Below are 25,284 nucleotides of genomic sequence, written 5' to 3' on the forward strand. Positions count from 1 at the left end.
AAGGGCCAGCACAGCAGATTCCCATCTCACACCCCGCTGGGTGCCACCAGTGGCCCTGCATGTGCAGACGCAAACCTGTGCCAGGTAATCCCTCTCCAGACATGGGTTTAACCTCATGTTTAGGGAGAGCTTTCCCCACACAAAGAGTTAAGTGTGCAATCAGTCCTGGGTCTGTTTCTGTTGCAAATGTTGTGTTTGTCGGTGTGACCTTTGTTTAATGTTTCCCAGATGGCACATGTAAGTGACATTCCAGCAGTTAAGGCATAATCTGACAGATTTTAGTGCAGCCTGAATATATTACAAGACCTTGATCATACACTTAGTTATTGCACCTTAAAAATACTCCTGGGTTAACTGCACCTTACGAGGGGCTGTTGAGAAGCTGTAGTAGGAGCACAGTGCTGGAGAAGCCAGGCTGATCCTCTGTCCTCTACTCTCAGAGCCCTGTTTGTGTTGACATGTCTGGAATCTCACGTGCTGCCTTGGTCTGAACTGCTGTTAAAAGTATAGAAAGGTTAACCACCTTCCCATTTTCTAAAGATGTTTTGGTACAGGGTTAATTCCTCTGAAGCTCCATGGAGCTTCTCTTATTTGGGGTGAAAAGCTTGTTCTGTGTGTGTGATTGCACCTGCACAGGGTCTGCACCCCAGGAGTTTCGGTGCTGCTTTGCTTTGTTACTGTGGCACTTGCTGCTGAAAAAGCTGATTATAAAGCTGGGACTGAGTAAAATGAAGTTGTATTACCGTCAAGTCTTCTCAGTAATGTCTGATGGAAATGGATTTTTTTTTCTCCTTTGATTTATTTTAATATTTTTAAAAGGTAGGATTGATAGATTGACTGTTCATCTGATGGGTTAAGGGAATTGGCAGATAAATCTTCATTTTTTTCCTCCCTATCCTGCATCTTTAGCTTTGCCAGATTTTGCCTCTGGTATGTTCTTTTCAGATGCCCATAGCACTGTCTGTGCTTTGAAATCCTTTGTAACTGCAGCTCAAAAAGCAGATTTTTTGTATCTTTATGCCTATCCCAGGCACTCAGCAACAGGACAAGGGGGCACAGGCTCAAGCTCTGCCAGGGGAAATTTAAGCTGGAGATCAGAAGAAAATTCTTTGCAGAGAGAGTGCTCAGGCATTGGAATGGGCTGCCCAGAGAGGGGGTGGATTCCCCATCCCTGGAGGTTTTTCAACTGAGCTTGGCCGTGGCATTGAGTGCCATGATCTGGTAAAGGGACTGGAGTTGGACCAAGGGTTGGACTTGATGATCTCGGAGGTCTTTTCCAACCCAATCAATTCTATCATTCTGTGTTGTTCAATTTCATCATTAATATGGGAAATTAATGCCACACCTGTTCTCTTACAGCCTGAAGCAGAGTTTTAAAACTGAACAGGAGTGACTTAAAAACTTACTGAGCTGTGGATCCAATATACCCTCTACTGAGTAAACCTTGAGCAATTACCAAAGTTAAAATGTTCTGTTGGAGGTACCCTGGACTCTTCCACTGGCAAATCTGAGTGACCAAATTGTCAGTGGAAAGTAATACTGGATAGTGAAGGGTTGTAAAACATGTGTAACAACCATCAGGGCTTTTCTAAGAGTGCAGTTAGTTGTGATGAGCATTGGAATTCAGGGGAGTTTTTAATTCTTTCCTGAAAGAATGTTGGAATTGCCACTGTTTGACGCCTGCAGGAGGTGCAGCCCCAAAGACACTCAAGGGGGGGCTTTTGGAGGAGAGGAATGGAGTGAAGGTGAGTGTGTATGATTTGAGGATTGTCTGACTGTCACCGTCGTGTGGGTTGTGTGAGAGAGGTAAACAGCCTGTTAATGAAGTTTACAGATGGGAGTTTAATTGGGAGGGGTTTCCAGTGCTGCTCAGGAAGAGAAAATACACAAAGAGGCAGAGATGAACAATGTGGCCAGGAAACGGTGTGAGGTTCAGCAAGGAAGGAATAGAGCTTCCTTCAGCTGCCAGGGAGGGGGAGAGGATGAGGACGGAGGAAAAAATGGGTGAAATAATGGAAGAAACCCAGAAGAGAGAAAGAATGCAAGAGCTAGAACTATCATGGAGATAAAAAAATCAAACCTTAAAAAACCCCAAACCACCAAGTGGAAAATTGCTTGTAAAGTCCCAACGTGTGCAACAGGAGGGATGAAGTGAAACATTTTTATAGTCTTGAGTGTGTGACATGGTTGCCAAGTGGAAATTAAAGCAGGTAATAACCTACTGTGTGTGCATGTTATAGCAGAAGTTGTATCTGTAATTGCTTAACAGTGTTGACAAAAGTAATTACTGCCCTCTACTAGATAATTCAATAAAGTTGACTTGGATGTGCCATGGAAATCACATACAATACACACGTCATACAGGTCTGTGATGTTATTCCTTGCTTGGCCTTCTGAGAATATTACACAAGTTTAGGTGGCTGATTTTGTGTCAATAAACTCATGACGTGCTTTGCTTCCTGTTCGTGCGAGGAAGAGTGGTTTGCATCCCCTGTGTCAGAGGCCAGTTAAAATGAAGTGAAAGTGTGTTCTGAAGGGGTTGACAGAGTTTGGGAAATGCCTTTTAGACAGTTTTGCTCTGTTTTAAGCTCTGTCATGTACACACAGAGATCTGGATATGGAGGATAAAATGCACTGAAAATGAAATGTAAATGATGAAGAAAAACCTTTTGGTAGCATATGGGGAGAGGCCTTGGCCCTTCCCTCGGGAATCTGAGCCATCAATGTACTTGTCCATCAGCAATTTTCTGATTTTTAAGTCACCAGGAATTTTGAATTTGTTCCTTATCTTTCTGGCAATCCTTCCTGTTCCCTCTCTAAGGTGGTAAAAAGAATCTTTACCCTTTCAAGTGATGTTACTCCTCATGACTAAGGGGGGAACATAATCCACAGGAGTTGACGCTGGACCTCAAATCGGTCCTTTGGTGCTGAAAACATCTTGCAGTTGTCATCCTCTGTGACTAAGATCTCAAAATCATCATCAGTATTTTTGTCTTCCAGCAAAGTACCCAAGACATGATGGTTTTATTGGTTTTTGTTTGTTTTTTGTGCTCTTGTAAGCTGTTGTGAAAGCTGATTCCCTCCTCGCTGGATTGTTGTAGCACAGCCTGATCTCCCTTCCCACTGCACTTCTCTCATTAAAAGCAGCTCAAGCTCCTCCTTGGCTCCTTTCTTTAGCTTTTTATGAGTTTTCTGAAAATAAATGGATATAACATTGACTCTCCCTCACAAGGAATCTAAACGTACTGAAAACACACCTGAAATTTCAGGAAAATGGAGTGGAAAAACAGTGAGTCAAATTGAAAACAACAGGAATGAACCTTCGTTATTCCCATTGGTAAATGCAAAGCATCTCTGAGAGTCCATTTAAGGTCACATCCATGTGAAACACAAACCCAGTAGTACTTATGGGCATCTCTTCTCCCAAACAGAAGTCTGTCTTCAATACCAAAGCAGTAACTTCTGGGGTTTGTGTTTTTTCATTTTCAGTTTTAGGCTGAGCATTAGCTGAAGTGAATGACCAGTGTGCACACTGACCATCCAAAATTTCAGGAATATGTCACTGTTAGAAATACAGTGCTTGTTCACTGATTGATTTGTTTTGAAGGGGAAGAGATTTGCTTCTCCTTCCTACAGACATTGGGAACATAACCGACATTTTTCACTCTGAGGTGGGTTTTGGTTTTTTAGCTGTCTCTGCTAAAAGCTAATGTCATTTAAGGAGACTATTTTTCTTGCTTAAGAATGTTGTTTAAACTCTGTTTTGGCCCATTTCTTTTTTGTTCACTGGTGTTTTTTGAGCTTCTGGACTCACGTTCAAAGTTTAAAGAACAATAACCAGTCAAATGTAAAATAATGTCAATTGAACCAACCTATGACTCAAGAGTCAACCAAGTCATCCTGGACCTGCACCAAATGGACTGAGGCCAAAACCTAAAATTGGCACACATCCCTGTCCCTCTTCTCCATAGACTTCCACTGAAGCAGAGCCCAGGGTGCAACACACTGGTTAATATTCTGTAATAAACTGCTCCACGTGTAAATATATGCTTGTCATTGACAAAAATGGTGAGGTCAGGTTGTTGTGCAAGGCTCGCCCGGATGGACAAGGAAAGGGGGTTTGTGCACCGAGAAATTCACCAGCTTCAGTTTCTTCAGTATCAGTTCCCCTTCCTGGAAGGGCTGGAGAGAAGTTGAGGAAGGAACATTCCTTTCTGCTTCTCTTGCCTTCTCTTCATCTTTCCCTTGTGCTCTTCTTCCTCCTCCTCAGAGTTAAGGTTTTATTTCTACTCTTATTTATGTTTATTGCATTTTATTTGCTTTTAATTCTTTCTTTATGTTTCTTCTATTTTTTTATTGTTGTTGTAAAGTAGAAATTAGCTCTGCAGTGCTGCTAAAAGCACAAACTGGTGAGTAGGTCTGTGTGTACACAGTCATAAAAGTCCATGCCTGGACCTCTGTTAGAGGGTTCTACTGGCAGCAGAAGAGTGTCAGTTTTACTGTGTTTTTTTCAGAATAGCAGAAATTAACTTTCTAATTACCAGTCTGTATTTATAGTTTTGTTACTATTTATTTGACTGTGGAAAGATTATCCTGCAGCTTTGTGAGTGTTTAGCCTGGAGAAGAGAAGGTTCCAGGGAGACCTTGGATCCCTTTCCAGTGCCCAGTGAGGCTCCAAGAGACCTGGAGAGGGACTTTGGACAAGGGCCTGGAGTGACAGGACAAGGGAGAATGGCTTCCACTGCCAGAGGGCAGGGTTAGATGGGATATTAGGAAGAAATTCTTCCATGTGAGGACATTGGGGTCCTGGCACAGTTTGCCCAAAGCAGCTGTGGCTGCCCCATTGCTGGAAGTGTCCAAGGCCGGATTGGAGCAACCTGGTGTAGCAGAAGGTGACCCTGCCCAAGGCAGAGGGTGAAATGAGATGGTCTTTAAGGTCCCTTCCAACCCAAATCCTTCTGTGATTATATGATTCTATTGCAGTTTAGTTTAATCTTTTACTGCCTTTCTTTCAGTACCATTAATATTTTTCCATGTACGTTAGAAGCAGCTTTCCAGATGTCTCTCCTCCTTTCCAGCAGCATCATTTTGGCAGCCTGTTCACAGTTCTGTGATTGACATAAGCACCGTACACGGCTCACACTGAGGTCATTAATGGAACAAGTCCTGTTAAATATTTTAAGTTCAGTTCCTCTGGTACAACATTAATGTGTGTTGGAGTAAGGGGTCAGATCCTTTTCCGATATATGCTAACTATGTAGGATGAGCCAAAGTGCTGTGGCTAATCTGAGCTCATGGTCTGTTCTATTAACCACAGAGTGTCTCGGTGCAGGAGTTTTGCTGCTGTTGAATGCAGCGTGTTGGCACATGGAATTAGTGTGTTAAAGGGCCTGTGTTAGGACAATAAATTTTTGAAGGGTATGTTGGCTCTTGGTTAGTTTGCAAGGTTCAGAAAACTTAAGAAACTGCTTCCAAGGCAATGTCACACACGTAAAACACACCTCTGGGGCTGCTGAGATCCAAAACACAAATCACGGAATCACTGAGGTTGGAAAAGACCAATCACCACCTTGTAAACCAGACGAGAGCACCAAGTATCACGTCCAGTAGTTCCTTGAACACCTCCAGGGATGGAGATTCCACCACCTCCCTGGGCAGCCCCTTCCAATGCCTGAGAACCTTTTCTGTGAAGAAATTTCTCCTAATGTCCAGCGTGAACATCCCCTGGCACAGCTTGAGGTCGTTTCCTCTTGTCCTGTCCCTTGTTCTCTGGGAGCAGAGCCTGACCCTCACCTGGCTCTCCCCTCTTGGCAGAGAGTTGCGGAGAGTGCAAAGGTGCCTCCTGAGCCTCCTTTGCCCTCAACCACTCCTATTCTGCATTCACAGACTGAGGGGACTGGAGCTGTGTGATGGGGTACTTAAAATTAAAAAAATCTATTTCTGTTGAGATTTTTGCACTTTATTCTACAGAATGCATTAGTCTTCCAGCCATTCAGGTTCGGATGCACCTCAGTCTGTGAGAACCGAGTGTGTACCTGTGCACAGGAAGCAGGATGTGTCTGCAGGATTGAGTTCTTGAAGGGCAGATGTTAGAAGATCCACAACCTGCCTGTAAATATATGTAGAACAAATGCATATTCTCTCATCCAGCAAAACATAAAGAATTTGGGAGACCCAGGATGATTTGATTTCATATTCTTATGTAAAGTTTTTGAAGTATAATGGTACTGTCTTCTGTCTTCCTCTATTTTTGCTGCTTCTTCATTTAAGGAAGCGAGGGTGCACAATGAAATTTCAAAAAAACCAACACAAAGCTTTGGAAAAATATGCCTAAATTGATTCCTATAGAAATGAATTCTACCCTTGAAGGTAAGACTTTTTGGCTGCTTTACTGGAGCACTGTAATAAATATAAAAGTTTAGAACACATAATTTAATTATCATATTCTGGCCATAAATGCTTTAGGTCTGTAGTACATTTGAAATCCCAAGAGCTCTGGCTGAGGTTGCAGCTGCAACATCAATTACCATTTATCCATTCCAAGAAAGCTTTGCCTGTGCCCTTGAAACCTTCACGTTCTGGAGAGTATCCAAACGGGAACAAGGCGTCGCGTTGCTCCGTTCACGCTCCGTTCTCCTCCTGGGCAGCTCCAAGATGGGAGCGGACGCCATTTCACGGCAGGTTCTTTGTGCCGGTGGCTCTGGAGCTGCTGGTGGCTCCTCCGAGCCTGGCGCTGCTGTGTTGGTTCCAGAGAGCTCTGAGTCACCTGTGGCTCCTCGGCAGGCTTGGGAATAGACATCTTACAGGCTTGGAGAGAGGGATGGAAGTGCTCAATGGCCACGGGGAACCGCGTTGTGTCCCATGGCGGGTTTGCTCCACGCACTGTGTCAGGAATCTCTGCAAATTCCTGTTGTGGTTCTGTGCTGTTGGTACTTGCCTGTGCTCTCACTGCTGATTTTTGTTTAGTAGAGTATTGATTGATGAGAAATGAACCGGCAGCACTCGGGACGATAGTGCTGCAGCCTGTGCCGACCAGGGCAGACACCGGCTCCCTGGGAAGGCTGTTCCAACAACACGTGCTTGGCATTGAAGCACCCCTAAACACAGGGAATTGCTGTCTTTGCCTCTCCTGAGTGGCCAGTTGTGTCAGGCAGTGCACGTTGTGGTCTGTGTGTGTCCAGTGTTCTATCCTTGGAGTGTGCATGTCCCTTCTCCAGCATCCCCAGCCCAATGCGATGCCCAAAAGCTTCCTGAGAGCCCTTGGGAGTGGGGGGTTGGACTTGGGACTGACAAGGGGAAGGCAGGACTTCCTGTGCATTCAAAGCCTTTGTATACTGGGTTTTCTAATTAAATGCCATTTATTCTTATGCTTAAGGAGAGCAGAGTTTAGGTTTGCAATACAGGTTCTTAAGACCTCTGGATTGTACAGGAATCAAACCCGACCAGTGCCAAGGTGTGACTGGTTTGACAGCAAAGGTATTAATTTCAATTAATTTTGATTGCCAGTAATAAGTATATTTTTATGCATAAAATCCTATATGAGGGATGTATGTAAAGCCTTTTCTTGGTGTGAACTTAAGTCACTTTTTTGTTGTGAACTCAGTTTGGATACTTTGGTCAAGGTCTTTGTTAGGACGTCCCTGTGATGTTGGAAACATAAGCAGAACCTTGTTGGTATTTGAGGTGACTGTACAGAACCACGAATCCTACAGCTTTAGTTGTCTGAAGGGGTGGTAAAATGTGTGTTCTGCAGATGGGGGGTAATTCTGAGACTTTGCTGCTTTAGGAATGTCTCATCATGTCAGGGGGAGGCACAACAGTACCTGCCCCTCTGACTGTACAGCAGGTGCTTTTTCTGCCATGAGTTTCTGTCTCCAGCAGTGAAGGAAATTTGGCCATGGCCTTCCAGAGTGACACATGCCTCATGTTGGCCTTATCTTGGCTGTGTCATAGATGTGCTGCACAAAACAAGACCGTTAGTTCAAAATCTGGTTTCCTGGCTTATCAGGGTTTTTTTAATACAGTGTTTATCTGGGTGTGTGATAAAGGAAACGGTGTTAATTGTCCGGGCTCTCAGAGCAGCTGGAAACCAGGACTGCTGGGGGCTTTTATTCACAGGCTCTGGCTAAATACTGTAATCCAGACTAGGTTTTTAATTTATTATGGCATCACTGAGGACATGCTTGTCATCAAGACCAGCACTCCTACCAGAGAATCCAGGTCTCCATTTTAAATATGAAACAGAAGAGAAAACTGAAGAATAGGTGGGTCCGTGAGGAAGCCGTTTGGAGGGTGGGTTTGTGGGTGTTGAGTGCAGTCAGACCTTGGCTTGGGATCTGTCACCGTGTGTTTAATGCCTCCGACAGTCGCTGTGGGTGCCCTTGGTGGCACCCAGCCAGACCAGAGGCTGGTTCTGTGCCTGCAGAGCTCACAGGCAGCCTTGGGAGGAAAAACGTGGGTTCTTACCAATTTTAAGTCTCTTTAAACTGCAGTAAGAAAATTGCAAGAGGTGGAAGAGAAACCAGTGGTTCAAGTTCTCAGCAAAATGAATTTCTGGAATTATTTTCAATTGGAAAACACACTTCTGTTTTAATAGTCATGACAAGTCTAGTGTCAACAGCCTTGGTTTAAAATTTTTTCCTGCTTGAATGGAAAACTACTTTCCTGCCTAAGTGAGTATAAAAAATAATTAATAGTTTCTCTAGTTAATGAAGAAATAAATAAGCAATTCAAAAAATGTAATCAGTTGGTGTCTGCAGCTGAGTGTTTACATAGTTCTCATTGCTGGAAGATAAGGAGGAGGCCCAGCTGGCAATGACATTGAAAATGGTTTTCTCTACTCTTAGTTTGGTGATACCACTTAACACCGATAAGTAACTGCCTTTTAAGAATATATTCTCATTATTGTTTCAGTCCTGAGTTGTGCTGCAGAGCCAGCACGTGCAGTGGGCCATGTTTTGGGCTCTGAGTGTATCAGGAGTGAAGGAAGCTCAGAGATCTGAAACACCAGATTAGAAGTAGGAGGAAAATGAATAGTCCTATCAAAAGTCTAGTCAAAATAACTATAATCAAATTCTGAGCTGTTTCTGCCTGTCCTGGACAGGGTCCATCCATTGCTTTCTGTGGAGGTGGCGCTTGGGCATGAACAGCATTTTCTTACAGGTGTGCAGGAGCCATTTGCAGATGTTCTGGGTTTGTAATTTATAACAGCATCAGGGAATATTTTAGTTGTCCATAACTGTGAAAAAAATGCCATTATGCATTTCCCCTGAACTTTTTTTTGTTAAAGGTGATGACTGCTAAGCTGACGACTCCTTTTTGACTGGCAGCCCCCAGATTTCCTGTGCTGCTGCTGCTGCTGCTCCTGCTCTGCAGCTTGCAGCCATTTTCCTTAAATGCAGGCAGTTTTTCAGCTATAACCAAGTCCTCTTCCCATTGCACGTATGTTACTTGCTGTTGGTGCTAATTTAATTCACATTTTTAAGATGACTTTACCCTTCACCAGACCTGTGCTCAGGCAGGGCACGTTTTGGGCAAAATGTGATCCAGGGTGACCATCCCAGGCTTTTTCACATGCTGGTAAAAAGACTTGCAGGTTCTACACTTTAAATGACCAGTAATTTTGGTTCCTGAAAGTGTCATCTCATCATTATCTCACAAGAGTTGCTTTCCATAGAGTCATGGAACCCCAGAATAGTTTGGGTTGGAGGAAAACTTAGAGCTCATCTCATGCCACCCCTGCCATGGACAGGGCACCTTCCAGCAGACCAGGTTGCTCCAAGTCCCATCCAGCCTGGCCTTGGACACTTCAGGGATGGGGCAGCCACAGCTGCTCTGGGCAACCTGTGCCAGGGCCTCACCACCCTCACAGGGAAGGATTTCTTCCATTTTAAACCTATTATTGAAAGTTCAATACTTCTGTGATTTTAATTTAATAATGCAAAGTAACAGGAAGGTGGTACATTTTTTGTATTCTATTATAGTGTTAGTAGGTTCAGCACATGAGACTGTGTCCATTCTCTCTGTGTTGGGGAGGTTTTATGTTCCTCACAGTAAAAAGGGAAGAAAGAAACAAGCAAATGTTCTCAGCAATGACCACTTCGGCTGGAGAGAGTTTGTTTCTTCTGCAGTGTGAATCCCTTCGCTGGCACTCCTGGCTGCTCTGACCTTTGTAGCTGGTGGCAGGGCTGGGCACCTGGTGGTCCCTGTCCCTGCTGTCTTGGCTGTCACAGGCTGGCCAAGGACTGAGGTGCTGGAGTGACCAACTCGCCCGGCCCCATAGACGAGCGAGGGACTCTCGGGCGTGGAGACCCCAAGGCAGGAAAACCTCTCACCACCATAAACATTACCACACCCGGCTTTAGTGCAGTTTGACCCTTGAGCCAGGTTTGAAAGTCTGTGGTGAATGATTAACAGCGAAATGGCTTTAGTTAAACAACTTGATTTCTGCACAGCTCGTTACCGGGGCTGCATCTTCGCTAAGGTTTTCCATTTTCCCCTCTTTGTTAAGGTTTTCCATTTTAACCACTTCATTAAGGCTTTCCATTTTGCCCCCATATGTTTCCCTGACTGGAAATGATAAATACATCTATACAAATAAATAAAATCAAGGTTGTATATAAATAGTTTCTGAAAGTATGTGGGAATGGAACTTAGTACTCCATAACACCTTGCTTCCCAAAATAAAATTTAATCAAAGTTTTTACAGCTTTGGAACCCTTAAAATTGGGAGGATTTCCCCCCTCTCTCTCATGCTTTACTTTGTCTTTATTTTAAGTAAGACTCATAGGTTATGTTTTTGTTGCATTTAAAACCATTTCTGCAAATACGGAAAGATAGCTTTTCTATTATTGTATTATCTCAGAGTGTAATTTCCCTGCCTTACCTCTTCCTTAGGAAGTGGTTGTTTGTCTTTTACTGCATATAACTTTATAGGTAAAAGATTTATATTAAACATAAGTCTAGTTAGTTGTGGCTCTTGCAGGAGCCCTCGTACACTGTAATCCCTCCTGGTCGTGTTTTACGGCCGGGGGCTGTTGTTGGCTGGCAGTTCTCCACACAGTTAGTAAATATTGCCCTATCTGATACAGCCAGGCTGGGAAGATATGCCAAGAGCCCGGATTAGATTGCTGGCTACTGCTTTATTAATCAATGTAATCATTTATTTTTAGTTTTCTAAGTCATATCATCTGTTTTCTTTCTCATATTACATTTTCTATGGTGCTGGTACAGAAAATGAGCCCTGTTTAAAAATTAAAGGTGATTGAAAAGTTTCAGTGGAATATGTTTGGCACTGCCATGGTTTCCCTGACAGCTGATGAATGTTTCCTTAAAAATGCTTTTGTCAGAAATTCGAGAGGTATAAAGGGTTTTATTTTTGTATCTAAATTAGCTGTCTTCAAAATTACACATGGAAAGATGTTTCCATCTTATTCTGCTTTTAATCATTTTAATGAAGCAAAGTTCTCAAGTTATATATTCCTTATTTAAACTCATAGGCTTCCAGCCTGTACTTCAGTGATTAGTCTGAGATTTTTATTCTAAGAAAAGGAGCTACTGGGCCTAAAACTTAAAAGAAAATAAGGCATCTTATAGTAGCTCTTGACTGGCCAGTGTTTACTGATCAAAGAAGAGGGGTTGTTTGTTTTTGAGGTAAGTGTTGGGGTTTTTAACTGGGGTTTTTTGCATATGACAATACAAAGTGCAGAAACAGTTCAATTCCTCTTCTCAAATGGATCAGTAAGCTGGGGAGAAAAATAAAATGAAACCAAAGAAGAAAGTAATGTATGTATCACATGAAAGGAAGCAAAGCTTTGAGTTCAAGATTATTTGTCTGAGTAGACAGGAAAGCTGTGAGGGAGCAAAGAACTAAGTACAGTTTTTAGGTCTGAGGTTGCCATCTTTTCCCTGGATTCCTTCTGAAATCTCCATGGAACAGCAAAGATGTCCAGAGCCAGCACAGTGACTGCTGTGGCAGCAGGGGGTCTGCTCTGTATGTCCTGAGCCAAACCAGCAGGCATGGAGACCTCACTGCTCTGAGCTGGAGTAAATCTGAGATCTGCTGAGAAAGGCAGGAGCACCCAACATGTGTAATACGGGCATGGCCCATGGTAAAGATGAGCAGCAGTTCCACCTCTCCAGCCAGGGGCGCTGGGCATTGCTCAGCTCCGAGCACAGCTCCGTTCGTTTGAGGCTGTGCTATCCCTTTCCTCAATGTGCTGGATCTCCAGCTGTGTGCTGGGAACGCAGGATTTCTGAAAAGGCTGGTTTGTATCAAAGAATCACAGACAGGTTTGGGTTGGAAGGAATCTTAAAGCACATCTTGTTCCAACTGCTCCCATGGGCAGGGACACTTTCCACTAGACAAGGTTTCTCCAAGCCACATCCAGCCTGGCTTGGAACACTTCCAGGGATGGTGCAGCCACAGCTTCTCTGGGCAACCTATGCCAGAGCCTGCCCACCCTCACAGGGAAGAATTTCTTCCTAAATAACATAATACCATCCTAATGAACCAAACACCATTGTGCACAGCTTTATGATAAGAGGCAGAGGTAGATCTGAGTCCTCAGCCTCCTTAACCATAAGGTTTTTGTTACTACAGATTCACAGCTCCGACCTTCTGTCAGCCAGTTCCCTCACTGGAGGAGATGGGGCTGTGCAGGGGCACCTTCCTTCTTACAGTGTTCATTCCTAGAGGTCTCTGCACTTGAGGAAGGCAGACGTGCTGGGTACAAATCAGGATGAGCATGTAATTAAAGATGCATGTTTGTAAGGACATCAAATAGAGGGAACTGGGTTGAATTACACTCCGCCATCACTTGGATGCTGAGGGCTGGATTGTGCAACCATAGGGTTTTATTAGAGCTTTATGTTCTTTTAAAGAAGACAAATTAATTGGAAAACCCAGCAACGCCATCCCATGGCTCATAAACAGGGATACAGTCCATCAGTGAACCGACAGATGTGCTGATGGTGGTTGTCAGCCTCTTGGTAGAGTAAGAGAGAAGTGCTGCAGCATTCCACAAATACTTTCTGAATGCGAAGGAGCAATGTGACAGATTTGAGTTCCTTTCCAAGTTCTGGAATGAAACATTCTTTCCTTTGGGAAGAGAGAGGCCTTTTTCTTCCTTTTCCTCATTCTCCTTCATTCCTGCCATCAGCCTTTCCTGTTGAGGCCTTTGCACCATCTTTGTTCTGCTCTCATCTTCCCACTGCTATTCCAGTATGTTGAAGCTGTTGCTGTATTCTGGTGTTTTCTTTTCTACTCAGGCTTCTGGTCTGGCTGAGACACAGCTCAGCTCCTCCTTCAGCTCAGATACTGGGTTTTAGGGTGGGGTGTACATATACCTTAGGTCTCTGCCTGCTTGTGCTGTCTCATTTTTTCCTCTAACACAAGTACTTTTCACTTTTTTCTGCCCTCTGGTTCCATTTTCGTCAAAGTGAGGACTTCATTGACATGTTTATTGTGGTTTGACTTTGATCCCTCTGTATTTGAGTGGGAGCGTTCCTGCTCCTTGTCTTTTTATTGCCTAAATCCCTATTGGAAAGAACAAACATGATGGCAAAGTCCTTTGAATCACTGGATGGGCCATTTCTCAGGTACTCTGGGAATGGGACATATGGATGTGTTCAAAAGCAGAGACTCCCAGGTGTCAAAATGTTCTGATTTGGGCTGGAATTTAAGGTTTGTGTGAACGTTTGAGAACTGTGGGGTTTTTTAAATGTGTGACCAAATCTGGTCAGACTTCCTTGAGGAGAGGAAAAGGAATTTTCCATGCAAAAGCCAGCCTACATATGAATGTTAAGCCCACACTGGGGAAATATGGATGGTCTGGAGAGTTTCCAAGGAAAGGCACCAAAGTCTTAAAAAACCTGTCATTTTTCTAGCTTCTTCTGGAGACTGACTGGAACTCCGGTGAACAGGATTTTGTGTGAAAAGCATTTGAAGTGAAGCAGACAGTATAGAAATTGCATTGTAGGAGTTTAAAGCTCTGTTGGAAATCACAGAATGTTTGGTGTTGGAACTGACCTCTGGAGATCATCCAGTCCAACCCCCCTGCCAAGGCAGAGTCACCTGGAGCAGGTGACACAGGAATATGTCCAGGTGGGTTTGGAATGTCTCCAAAGAGGGAAGTTCCACATGCCCTCCCTGGGAGCTGTTCCACTGCTTTGCCACCCTCTGTGAAAAGACGTTTTCCCTCTTGTTGAGGTGGATAAACTCAACAAGTCGGGCCCTACAGGAGGTGTGGGGCAGCCTCCAGCAGGCAGTCCTGCACTTGGGGGCTGCAGCTCAATAAGATCAACCTCTGAACTCTGGCCCAGCACTGCTGGCTCAGCCCTGAGGATTAGGAGCAGCTCCAAGGTGATTACGATGGATTGTTTGTTGTTCTAACAGGGATTTATTTCTTTTCTTAACTAACCCTTGGTTTGTAGCCGGGCTGTGTGTTTACATTGGAAAACCAGGTCCTGATGTTAGGAATGTATATGTATTCTTCTCCTAAACTGCTGAAGTGAAGTGATCACTTGTTACTGTGACTGTTTATCAGTGTATGGCCCAACTTGCACAGCTTCTTGCATAACAGGATCCCAGTAGAAAACTCGGTGGTGGTGCTGGAAGCTGAGCCCTTGTGCAGAGTGCGGAGAGTGCGACAGTAATGGAAACAAGATGGAGTAAGAACGTGTTTTAAGAGTCAATTTTAAAGGCTGGGATAATTGTGCAAGAAACTTGGCTTCAGAAATGTGTAAGGGAAGGAATCGTGACCCAGCCAGATAGGCCATGAAAAATCCATACAGCTTTCCTTTGGTTTTACAGAATTCCTTGTTTAACTCATTCAGAGTCTGGTGCACTTCGTGTGCAGAACTGTCCCACTGGAGGGTGAGGACAAGCCATTTCTGTAGGTACCAATCTTGTGTTTGCCTCTATCCCATAGATCGTAATTAAGTATTTGTCTGCTTTGTTTCAGCCCTGGAATGAGATCAGATGTAAGCTCCTCTCCATCCACAACCTCAGCAACTACGGGACCACCTCCCAAGCTCTGTCTGGTGTGCTCCGACGAGGCCTCTGGGTGCCATTATGGTGTTCTGACATGTGGCAGCTGCAAAGTGTTCTTCAAAAGGGCAGTGGAAGGTAAGACATGCCTTGATGAGTTTGCTGTTGGAAGATATAAAATCCCTGTACGTATCATCCATATTCAAACCATGAGATCACTGATCTTGTCATAGTAAGTCACATTGATAATGGTGCATTATCTGAAGTGTGGATTCCATTCACACTGATAAAATGCTCCCATTCACTCCGTGTAAAAGGATTTATTGTTGTCTTGGCTTTTGTCTCTTTCATTTTGTTTCACTGTTGTTTTTGTTTATTTCTCCGGTTTTTATACAGATATTTGTTTGTGTGCATTAGATTTGTAAAGTTTGTGATTTTTCAGTGTAAGGTTAGTTGGTTTGTGTAGGAAACTGTACATAAAACTTGGTAAATTAGTTGTGTGTGAGTTTGTGGTGGTTTTGCATTTTTTCTGCAAAAGTAGGTAGTGTTGGTTGAATTGCATCCGTGTCTCTGTCTGTTGGCTACAGGTAACTGGGTAATAGGAACATGTGTGTGGTTTTGGAGCATTTGAGATTTCTGTCTCATCACAGGGAGAAAATCAGCTTGGAAATCAGAGATGATAGAAAACTGTGAATAAGGGCTCTGTGATTTTGTGGCTGTATCAGTAGCTATTTTGTAATGGACTAGGTTGTACCTCAGAGTATGACTCTTCACTTCAGTATCAAATGCGGAAAAGTTGGAGCATATTCCCAGTGTCTCTTAAGGGATGGTGATTCCCCAGTTCTGAAAGAAGGTTGTTCTTAGTTACAGCCTTCAGGGTTTCCTGCCTCATGCCTTCCTCGTGCAGCCTCCACTGCACCAGACTCATGTTGTGCTGACATTTTTGCAAGCTGGGATCGCTGGAGAAGAGAGAAAGCTGTTTGATAAAGACAGGCCAGCATTCAGTCTCCAGAGGCAGCACTTTCCCTCAATTCCCACTTCAGTGGGTGCCACGGAGAGTTCCGTGGAAGTGCAGAGCCTTCCCAAAGGATCAGAAAAATCAAGTTCCTGTTGCAGGTTTTGCTTGTCACAAGGTGAGGGCTGTTGGCCCCGGGGGGAAGCTGAGGCTGTTCTGAAGTATAACAAGGCAGTAGGAGCTCAAGTGCAAAGCACTTTATTCAAAGCAAATAATCATCTGTACTTTTGATTAAAATCAGGTCACTGGAGATCCCTCAGGAGATATAGCAGCTGGATATGTGTTGTAGGCATGATTTTGCCTATTCTCAAACTTAAATAAATCAGGAAAGTATTGATACAGGAAATAACCAACCCAGTAATTCCTTCTGATCGGTGATGCAATTTGACTCGTCATGTATCAACTGTATAGATATTAAAAATGTAAGCAGGCTTATGGCTGAAAAATGGCAATCAGCTCCTCAAGGCTTACTCCTACTTCCATTTTTATTGTTCTGCAAGTTATCCCACCCTTCACAGAATCATGGAATCATTTAAATTGGGAAAGCCCTCCAAGACCATCAAGTCCAACCTGTTACTGATCACCATTTTGTCAACTGGACCATAGAATGAAGGATTAAGCACCTTTAATCCTTCCATCTGATATTGTGGATGTTTTCAGGAGCCCTTCCAGGATCTGTTAGTCCTAGACTTCACTTTAAGGAACAAATAATTTGCTTTTGTCTTTTATAGGCATTTTTTTATTAGGAACACATGTAAAAAGAATTTGTTTCTGCAATATCCTTTTTATTAGTAGCTGCCAGGCACCTGTTAGTGTTCAGCTCAAGCTGACTCTGCACACTGGTTATTCAGCCTTTAGCCAAAGCCCTTTTTTCCACCTTTGCCTCCAAGCCTATGCACTGTGACAGAAATAATCCCAGAAAGTGGAAGTCTCAGTATCTAGAAAGTCCATATAAAGTGTATTTCTTTCAGCAAGGAATAGAACTAGAGGAGAAGAGGGAGAATAAAGATGGGACAGCAACTGTATATTTATGTAGTTCTTCACACAAACAGGCCTTCAGGAGCACAGGGAGGCCAGAGATCTTGTTTTAGCTCTGATTCTCATGGTTTTTCAGAGCCCAAAGCCCTCGTGATTGAGTTTCTCCTGTCACAGAACCAGCCCTGTTCACCTCCCAACGCGTTATCCCAATATACCAACCTGGATCTTCACCACTCCTCCCACCTCCACTTCCTCGCCTTGGAGCAGATCCTCACACCTCCCTCCACTGCAGATTCCCCAACACCTCTCCCTCCTGCTGCATTCCACAGTGGCCCTGTTCATCAGCAGTTTTAATTCCATCTTCCAAAGTCTTTTGTCTGCAATTTCTAACCTTTTTATAGAGCTGGTGTGTTTAAATGAGCAGAGTCGTTCAGTGTGGTGGAGCATCAGAGCCCCAGGCACCAACGGGCACTGCGGGCAGTGCGATGCTGAGGAATGGGCAACCTCTCTGTAAAATGCCCCTCTGTGCCCAAATCCCCTTGGTAACATCTCCATTGGCTCACTACTGGTTTTTACCAGAGTATTTGTGAAGTATATTTGGGTTTTGAGCAGCAAAGAGAATTGAAGCACATTCCTTTGGCTGCTGGCACATCCTCTGGGCAGCACTCAGACATGGAGATCAGTTTCCCTTCATTTTCCCACAAGATGCTCATGTGACAAGAAGGCTTTAATATAACGTAATTCAAAGAAATAGTGTAGCTTGCCCCTGAAAAAGGCAAGAATAGGTGAGAAGAAAATAGAAGAAATCAAACCTTCATAGAGAGGAGGCTCTTTGTTAGGAATAAAATGGAACAACAGCTCAGGAAAATCTTCACCTGAAGTATCTGTAGTGTTGTATGAAACCGTGGTATCATCAATTAGCTTTGAGAGACATGGAATTGTGTTCTCTGCTCATCTACAGTGCTGACAAATTGTCACCAGTTTATATTTCATGTGTGTGTACAATTGTACTTATTTATATGTATTGGGATGCTAATGGCAAACAGAATGGTGAGTCCTGGATCTGTTGTCTAAGTTAATTAAACACAAAGATTACACAAGGATCAGGAAGGCTCCTCTTCCCCAAACGGAAGAGGTGGGGAAGTTCATTCAGAAAACATTCAGGGCTTCCTTGGAATACCAACTTGAGACACTTCACAGGAGAAGTTTGACCAGAGCCACAGGAATGGACTCTTCATGCACATAATTTTCACAGCTGACTTGAAACAAATCCCTTACCCAGGTTGTTTTCCTCTGAGACTCTTGGACTCTGATGTTAATAATTCAGTACTTGGAGAATACATTTGTTTCTCACAATACTGTACTGTCAGGACTTTGCAATACACTGTGAAAACCCAGGCAGCAGCTTTCTGCCCTCTAAAGAAATGTATTTCCTGATCCCTGTCTGGGAGAAGGCTCTATCCTTTAGTAATGGTTTTCCCTAAGTAAGTTATACTGAGACATTTACTCATATAACTCAGTTAAGAATAGATACTCTTCTGTTGCCCTGCTCTTATCAGCTAAGAAATAGTTACTTCAATTTCTGTGGCTCAAGTTGTCGTGGTTTAGGGTCACTTTTGCTTTGGATCTGTGAATCCATAAAAACATCAGAGAACTTGGTTTGTCCAGATCAGGCTGCAAGTTAAACAAAGAGGAGGTTTCACAACTTTCAAACTGATGAAGCTGTGTCTGTTTTTTGTAGAAATCTTTCCAAGTGTATTCTCAAAATGTGTTTTTGAATGTTATTTATGTCTGTTGTCAGACGAGTTAGAGAAATGGGAAAACTGCTGTAGAAGAAAGATTTGATAAATGTAAGGGAAAAATAGTTTTACAAATAGAGTTGCCTGGTATTAACACCAAAAATAGGATTACTACCTAAATTTATTGGCTTTAGGGTGTGATTATGAGAAATCAGTTTGGATACATGAAATCAGGTGTATGTTGGTGTTTTTGCAAGACATGCAGTGCAGTAAGTAAAGCTCTTACATCATTCTCAGACCCTTAATGAGTGACTTCAGCACTGCTCTAATTATGGAGTTTATGGTTGTTTTGTGTTTGTGCACACAGGGCAGCACAACTACCTGTGTGCTGGGAGGAACGACTGCATTATTGACAAAATCCGGAGGAAAAACTGCCCAGCGTGTCGCTACCGGAAGTGTCTGCAGGCTGGCATGAACCTCGAAGGTAACCACACATCCACATCCCTGGTTTAGTTTGGAATCCCAGGAAAGGCCAGGCTGCTTATGAAGCAATGATAGGAGCAGCACTTTGATATGTTAAAAGCAAGCGCTGTCTTTCATGAGCATTTTAATGAAAGGCACAAGGTTTCTGTGCTATTTCTCCCATCTGTGCTCACTTGCTCTGTCAGTATGTTCAGCAGAAGTGATTCATACACACAAACCAGGGTTGGTTTTTATTCCTGTCGATACATATATCTTGCTGCTTTTTCGTGGAATCTGAGACAGGAGAACTCTTGGGGAGCACCTGGAGGGGAGTGAAACACCTGTAGGGAGATGTGCTGTCTGCCCATCCTCACTCAGGAGAGTGGCTTGACACTGAAACCACAGGGGACAGGGGCAGGAGTGGGTTATTATATCTTCAAACTGAAGAAAATGGAAGTAATTTGTTGATGCTTTGGATTCTTCCTAAATACCTGTCACAATCTCTCTAGAAAATGTTGGTTAAATAAATAAATTTAACGTACCAGTATAAAGTTGTTCTCTGATGAGTCCTGAATGGCTTGTGAGAATCTGAAGGCCATGTCAACTAGAGATTTAGCAGCAGTTGTAAAACGGCATAAAACACTTTTATTAGTGTCAGCTACGTTTTATGCTCTCTATTTTTCCCTGAGCAGCAGAGATTAACACAGTGCTTCATAGTGCAGTCATCCTGGTGGTACTTGTATAATCAAAATTGTCAGATAAAATGAGAATGTCAAAAATATATTTGTTAGCTCCAAGGGTGAACAGAATTCCATTTCAGTCAATGATAATATCCTTTCATAAGATTTAAGTGGTGAATTAAGTTAGAGATAGATGAAGCACATACTGGAGTACATCCTTGCTTCCTCTTCTGCTTCCAGCCTCCTTCAGCAGGACACAGCACCAGGTTTTCTGTGCTGCAGGTGCCTCTACCTGCCCCTTCCTTCAGAGTAGAGGGAACAAAGCCAAGTGTCTGAAATGCTCTATGACCCACTTAACTGTCACATCCCCTGCTTTGGGCTGGAGGATTTGCCAGAGGAAGGGATGTGCAGGGTGGGAAAGTACAGCCAAAATCTACAATAGTGGGTTCTAAAATAAATCCCCAAAGTACATGAGGTTGTCAGTGAGTGTCTCCCAGGAGCTGGATTTAGACTTTGGACAGTGCAGTGGGCTGGACCTCACACTTTCAGAGGTAAGAGCAGGAGAGGTCTCTTGCCTTCTCCTGGTACTGGGGCAGGTCCTTGTCCTGCTGGGGCTGCTGTGCCCGGGAGCAAGGACAGGGAACAGCAAAGATTAAAGACAGTTTAAGTGATGCAAAACCCCCGAGCTTTTGCTTTGAGGTGGGAAAGAATGAATTTTGGTTTAAGGTGTGTTTCTATTTTTTTGCTTCATATTTGTTTTCAAAGTACATCTGTGATATTCGTATATTTATATGAGTAAAGCATTTTGTTAGGTGTAGTATTCTGATAGTAAGATGTGGTACTCTCATAGTAAGCCTTTCCCTTCCTGCATCAGTTTAAGTCGACACACCACTGTGTCGAGCTCTAGGACACAGAATCATGGAATGTTTGGGGTTCAAAGGGTTCTTAAATTTCATCCAGTTCCACTTCCTGCCATGGGAAGGAACCCCTTTCACTAGACCAGGTTGCTCCCCTGTCCAGCCTGGCCTTGACATGTTGAGTCTCTGCAGCAAAGAAAATGAAATGGAGTGCATCAGATACTTGCCACTTCTCCGCATGTAGGTTGGAGCCCTTCCAGTGTAGTTTGTCTGAATTTTGGCACAGAGAATCCTAGAGAATAGCGAGGTTTTGGAGGATGGATATTGTTATATAAGTTGTTGGAGAAGGCGGGGAGGTGAAACTTTTATGTCTGAGAGGGAAAAAGAATCTTGAAACTCAGCAACACAAAAATGGAAGAATTGGAGTAGTGTGAAAGGGTGAAAAACACCCTGAAAACAAGAGTTTATGGGACAGATCTGAACAGATGGGGAATTGGTCGCACAGAAAAGCGAATTGGAAGGCAGCATAAAGTGCAGAAGAAACTAAAAAGCAGTTTCTTTTATCTTGTCTATTTTAGTGTCACAGTTCAGGAATTACTGTTGTTTAAAAGAGAATTAAATTTGCATACTTTTTAGACAGTAATTTCTTTTTGAAAAGTCCCCAGCTACATCTTCAATGCATAAATAATGGTTATAGCAAACCAGTGAGTGATCAAACGAGATCCAAATGTTGAGCCTGTCAGTCCTTTGTCCCCTCGCACTCATCTGATGTGCTGCTGGACTTCTTCCATTAACCTGCCCCAGGACATTTGGAGTATCTCAGTTTCTTATACCTACAGTGACTTTCACTGTTAGGTATTGGGTAGAAGACTAATTTATTTTAAAATAAATTAAGACACAAAGTTTGCCATGTGGTATTTTAATTCTGACCTGCTCCTTTCCTGAGATAAAAGTGGCCCCTTCTAGCCTGGAAATGTTACTTGCTAATTTTCTGTTGGTCTTTTTAATCTTAGAATCATTAAGGTTGTAAAACCTCCAAGATCATGAAGTACATGAGTCATCTCCTTGGCCCTGCTTATCATCCTTTTCTAGAACTTTCTTTTTTCTATTGCATGTTTTTTTAGGTGTAGGGGAGTGGAAAAAGAAATCAGACTATCAAGCTGCAGGTACTAGAGATTTACACAGCAGAATAATGATATTTTGTACTCCAGCCTTTATTTCCTTGAGTTCTTATTTCCGCTCCCACCGTTAATTGGTGTTCCTTGGCACCCTTTCTTTTTGTGATGTGTTGGAAGAAAAGATTTATTGTTAGGTTTTATGCCTGTAAAAGGTTGTCTCATAATTTTTTTGGCTTTTCATGCTGTTTTTTGCAGCTAAACTTGGCAATTGATGAGTTTTTTCTGCAGTATTCACTTGGAATTTATTTCATATTTTTCAGGGACTTTCTTCTTTCTGATCCCATTCCTTGCCCTGCTCTAACTATGGTGAGGTTGTTACAAATCCCAGTTTAGGAGGAACATGCCTGGTCCCTGTGGCTGTCTGGGGTGGCAGTGACAGGTCCCTTGCCCACCTGGCTCAGATGCAGGACCATCTGCCCACGGGGCAGGGAATAGGAAGCCTGTGCAGCCTCAGTGGATACCAGATTGCAGGAGGTTGGGGGCTGAAGGAGGTTGTTTGTTTTGAACAGAAAATCTTGGATGCTTTTCTTTCCACGCTGAGTTTGTCTGTGGGGGTTATCTCCTGTATTGTGCCCTGAGGAGCTGGGGTTAAATTAATGGTCTTTTTATGTTTGAAAATAAATCATCAAGAAATATATTATCTCAACCTTCCTTTTTTGTGTGAGTTACAGCTAAATATCTAATTCAGAGCTAGTAACACAGCCTAATAAAAATTCTTGCATAATAATCTACCCTATCAGATCTGTTTATTTTGATTATAATTTTATTAGGCTTTCTGGGCTGGAAATACTCCATCCAGGTGTCTGCAGGAAGCGAAGGCATGTGCTTCTAAATTTAAGTCAGAGCAGCTCACATGCTCTTCAGAACTTGGATAATGGGGCAAAAAACATCAGAATGTGGAAAGGATTTTGGAGCAACCATTTCAGAATTAAGACAAGAAAAACAAGAAGCTCTTTGCTCCAAGGAAATTTGCACTTTTCCCATGGCAGGCTTGGCATTTGTGGCCAGTCTACAAACCTTTGGGAAAATGCAACTTACACAAGGTCTGTGGAGTGTTCCTTGTGTTTAGCACTTGGTTTCTGAAGGCTCCCTTGTAGCCAGTGGGAGAAATGGTTCCAGGAAGGAGTTTCATATGTTACTCTGCAGGGGTTGGTGCATTTTGGATGCTGAGAGATTGTGAACAGATTAGGAGTAACTCTGAATGTGAAACCACATTACGTGATGCTTTTATGGGCTACTGATTTATCTCTGAAGTTCCAGAAGAGAAGTCAATTAATTAACTGAGGCACACAGGGAAAGAACTGGTTTCATTTGGTCTCTGTTAAGTAGCCTGTGCTGTGTGGCCACCTCCAACCAGGAGAGCCAGAGCCAAGCAGGAGACTCCATTATGGACAAGATGCTAATAAAATTGTTACTCCAAGTTTTTGGAGTTTACAGTTAACATCTCTGTGTGATGTTTTATTTATTTGGCGAATGAATTTTATGGTTTAATTACGCAGCAGTGATTTATATGCAAGAGAAACTGGCAAGAGAAAAAGCTCCTCCTGCCCAGCATTTTCAAAAAAAAAACCCTATTTTCCTTGGCTTGAGATATCCAGTAGTTTCTTACCCATTGAATATATTTTTTCTTTCTTTTCCCTGGTTTCTATACTTAATATCTTAAGGAACTTTTAAAGTCCCATAAATACATATCCAGTGGTGGGATTTGGCCTTATGTTTTAGGATCAGCTTTGTAAGGTACCTGCAGACAATTATTGAACATTTGGAAGCAGTAACATAAATGTGACTTTCATTAAAACATAAACTTATTTTCAATGGAAGTTTAGTGAAAATTAATACGGAATTATTTACTTTATGCACAAATGCTGTGAGGGTTTCAGTGGCCTGATCCCAGCTGCAGGGAGAGGGGAAGCAGCGTTTCCTCAGCTGTGTTTTTATCACTGTGTGGTCATTTTCCATCATCTCACCTGTGACTTACCCAAACTTTCCTAGCTCGGAAAACAAAGAAGAAGATCAAAGGACTGCAACAGGGAGGTGCCACGGGAACACGGGATGCTCCTGAGGCGTCCGGGAGCAAGAGCATCGTCCCCGCGTCGCTGCCGCAGCTGACGCCAACGCTGGTGTCACTGCTGGAGGTGATCGAGCCTGAGGTGCTGTACTCAGGCTACGACAGCACCCTGCCCGACTCCAGCTGGAGGATCCTCTCAACCCTCAACATGCTGGGAGGGCGGCAGGTGGTGGCTGCAGTCAAGTGGGCAAAGGCAATCCCAGGTAATGGCTGCAAATACATTAATTGCTGAGTGCAGTCTTCTTGCTGTACTTAAAATCTGTCCTTGTGTTTCGTTTTCCTTCAGAGCTGTACAGATGAAGTTCTAGTAAGATCTGGGCTTGTTCATGTCTCAACTCCGGAGTTGAAAAGTAGAAGAAATGTAGATGCAAAAATGTGTTTACTAGAAACTAAGTCATTTTGCTTGAACACTTTGACCTTTGGATAGTAAAATGCATATTAAAATGGATGTTTGTTTTAAAAGTAATATAGAGAACTATTTTTATTAGCTCTATCTCCATCTTGTAGATTCACAGAATCACAGAATGGTTTGAGTTGGGAAGGACCTTAAAGCTTGTCCAGTTCCACCCCCTGCCATGGGCAGGGACACCATCCTTTAGACCAGGTTGCTCCAAGTCCCATCCAACCTGGCCTTGAACAGTTCCAGAGATGGGGCAGCCACAGCTTCTCTAGGCAATAAATAATTACTTCTTGAATAATTTTAGCAATGAGGTTCCCTTGATTTTTACAGACCAGCACTGCTGTGCTGCTCCTCTGGGTTTGCATTCATGGATGGTTCTTTGTTTACTCCCCCTCACCATATCTGCAATTTTCTCTTGACTGAGAACAGGTGTTTGAGTGTTGAATTCCAGGGTGGAAGTGAAGATGTTCATTTTCTCCCTGGCTCTGTAGCAGCATGGTTAAACTGACTCTTACCTGGGGAATGAGGGAGGTGTGTTGCTACTTTGACTCCCACCTGAAGACACAGTTAGACACAGAGGAGATGATGTCAGATCTCAGCCTTGGACATAACACATGGCATCTGTCCTGGGAGAGGCCAGGCCCAAGGAAAGCTGAAGATGGGTTTATTCCTACAGAACAAAGACCAGTTTTTATCTCCTTCTGACTCCTGTCAGTACTGTTACCTACCTGTTCTCAGAAACCCCTTCATGACGCACGTGTTGCCCAAAAATAACATCACAGAACAGGTCTGCCAGGAAAAAAAAAGATTCTGATAATGAGATTTATGAGTCATAATGGGTCTCTTTGAGCATGGGAAATAAATTAACAATGAGAAAGAAAGGCTGGAAAACTCAAATGTATCTATGTCCAGCAGAGG

The 25,284-nt window shown here is 43.2% G+C and overlaps 1 protein-coding gene across 2 annotated transcripts in view; it reads left to right on the top strand.

Annotated features, from left to right (window-relative positions):
• The window catches only part of NR3C1 (nuclear receptor subfamily 3 group C member 1), a 65,997-nt gene that overhangs the window by 25,141 nt on the left and 15,572 nt on the right, over positions 1-25,284 (top strand). For both annotated transcript variants that reach the window (XM_071569835.1, XM_071569834.1), the window contains exons 3-5: positions 14,964-15,127; positions 19,089-19,205; positions 23,891-24,169. In XM_071569835.1, the coding sequence (XP_071425936.1) occupies positions 14,964-15,127; positions 19,089-19,205; positions 23,891-24,169 (560 nt within the window). The remainder of the gene's footprint in view (positions 1-14,963; positions 15,128-19,088; positions 19,206-23,890; positions 24,170-25,284) is intronic.

The sequence above is a fragment of the Pithys albifrons genome, chromosome 15 (assembly GCF_047495875.1).
Source record: "Pithys albifrons albifrons isolate INPA30051 chromosome 15, PitAlb_v1, whole genome shotgun sequence".
Lineage (NCBI taxonomy): Eukaryota > Metazoa > Chordata > Aves > Passeriformes > Thamnophilidae > Pithys > Pithys albifrons.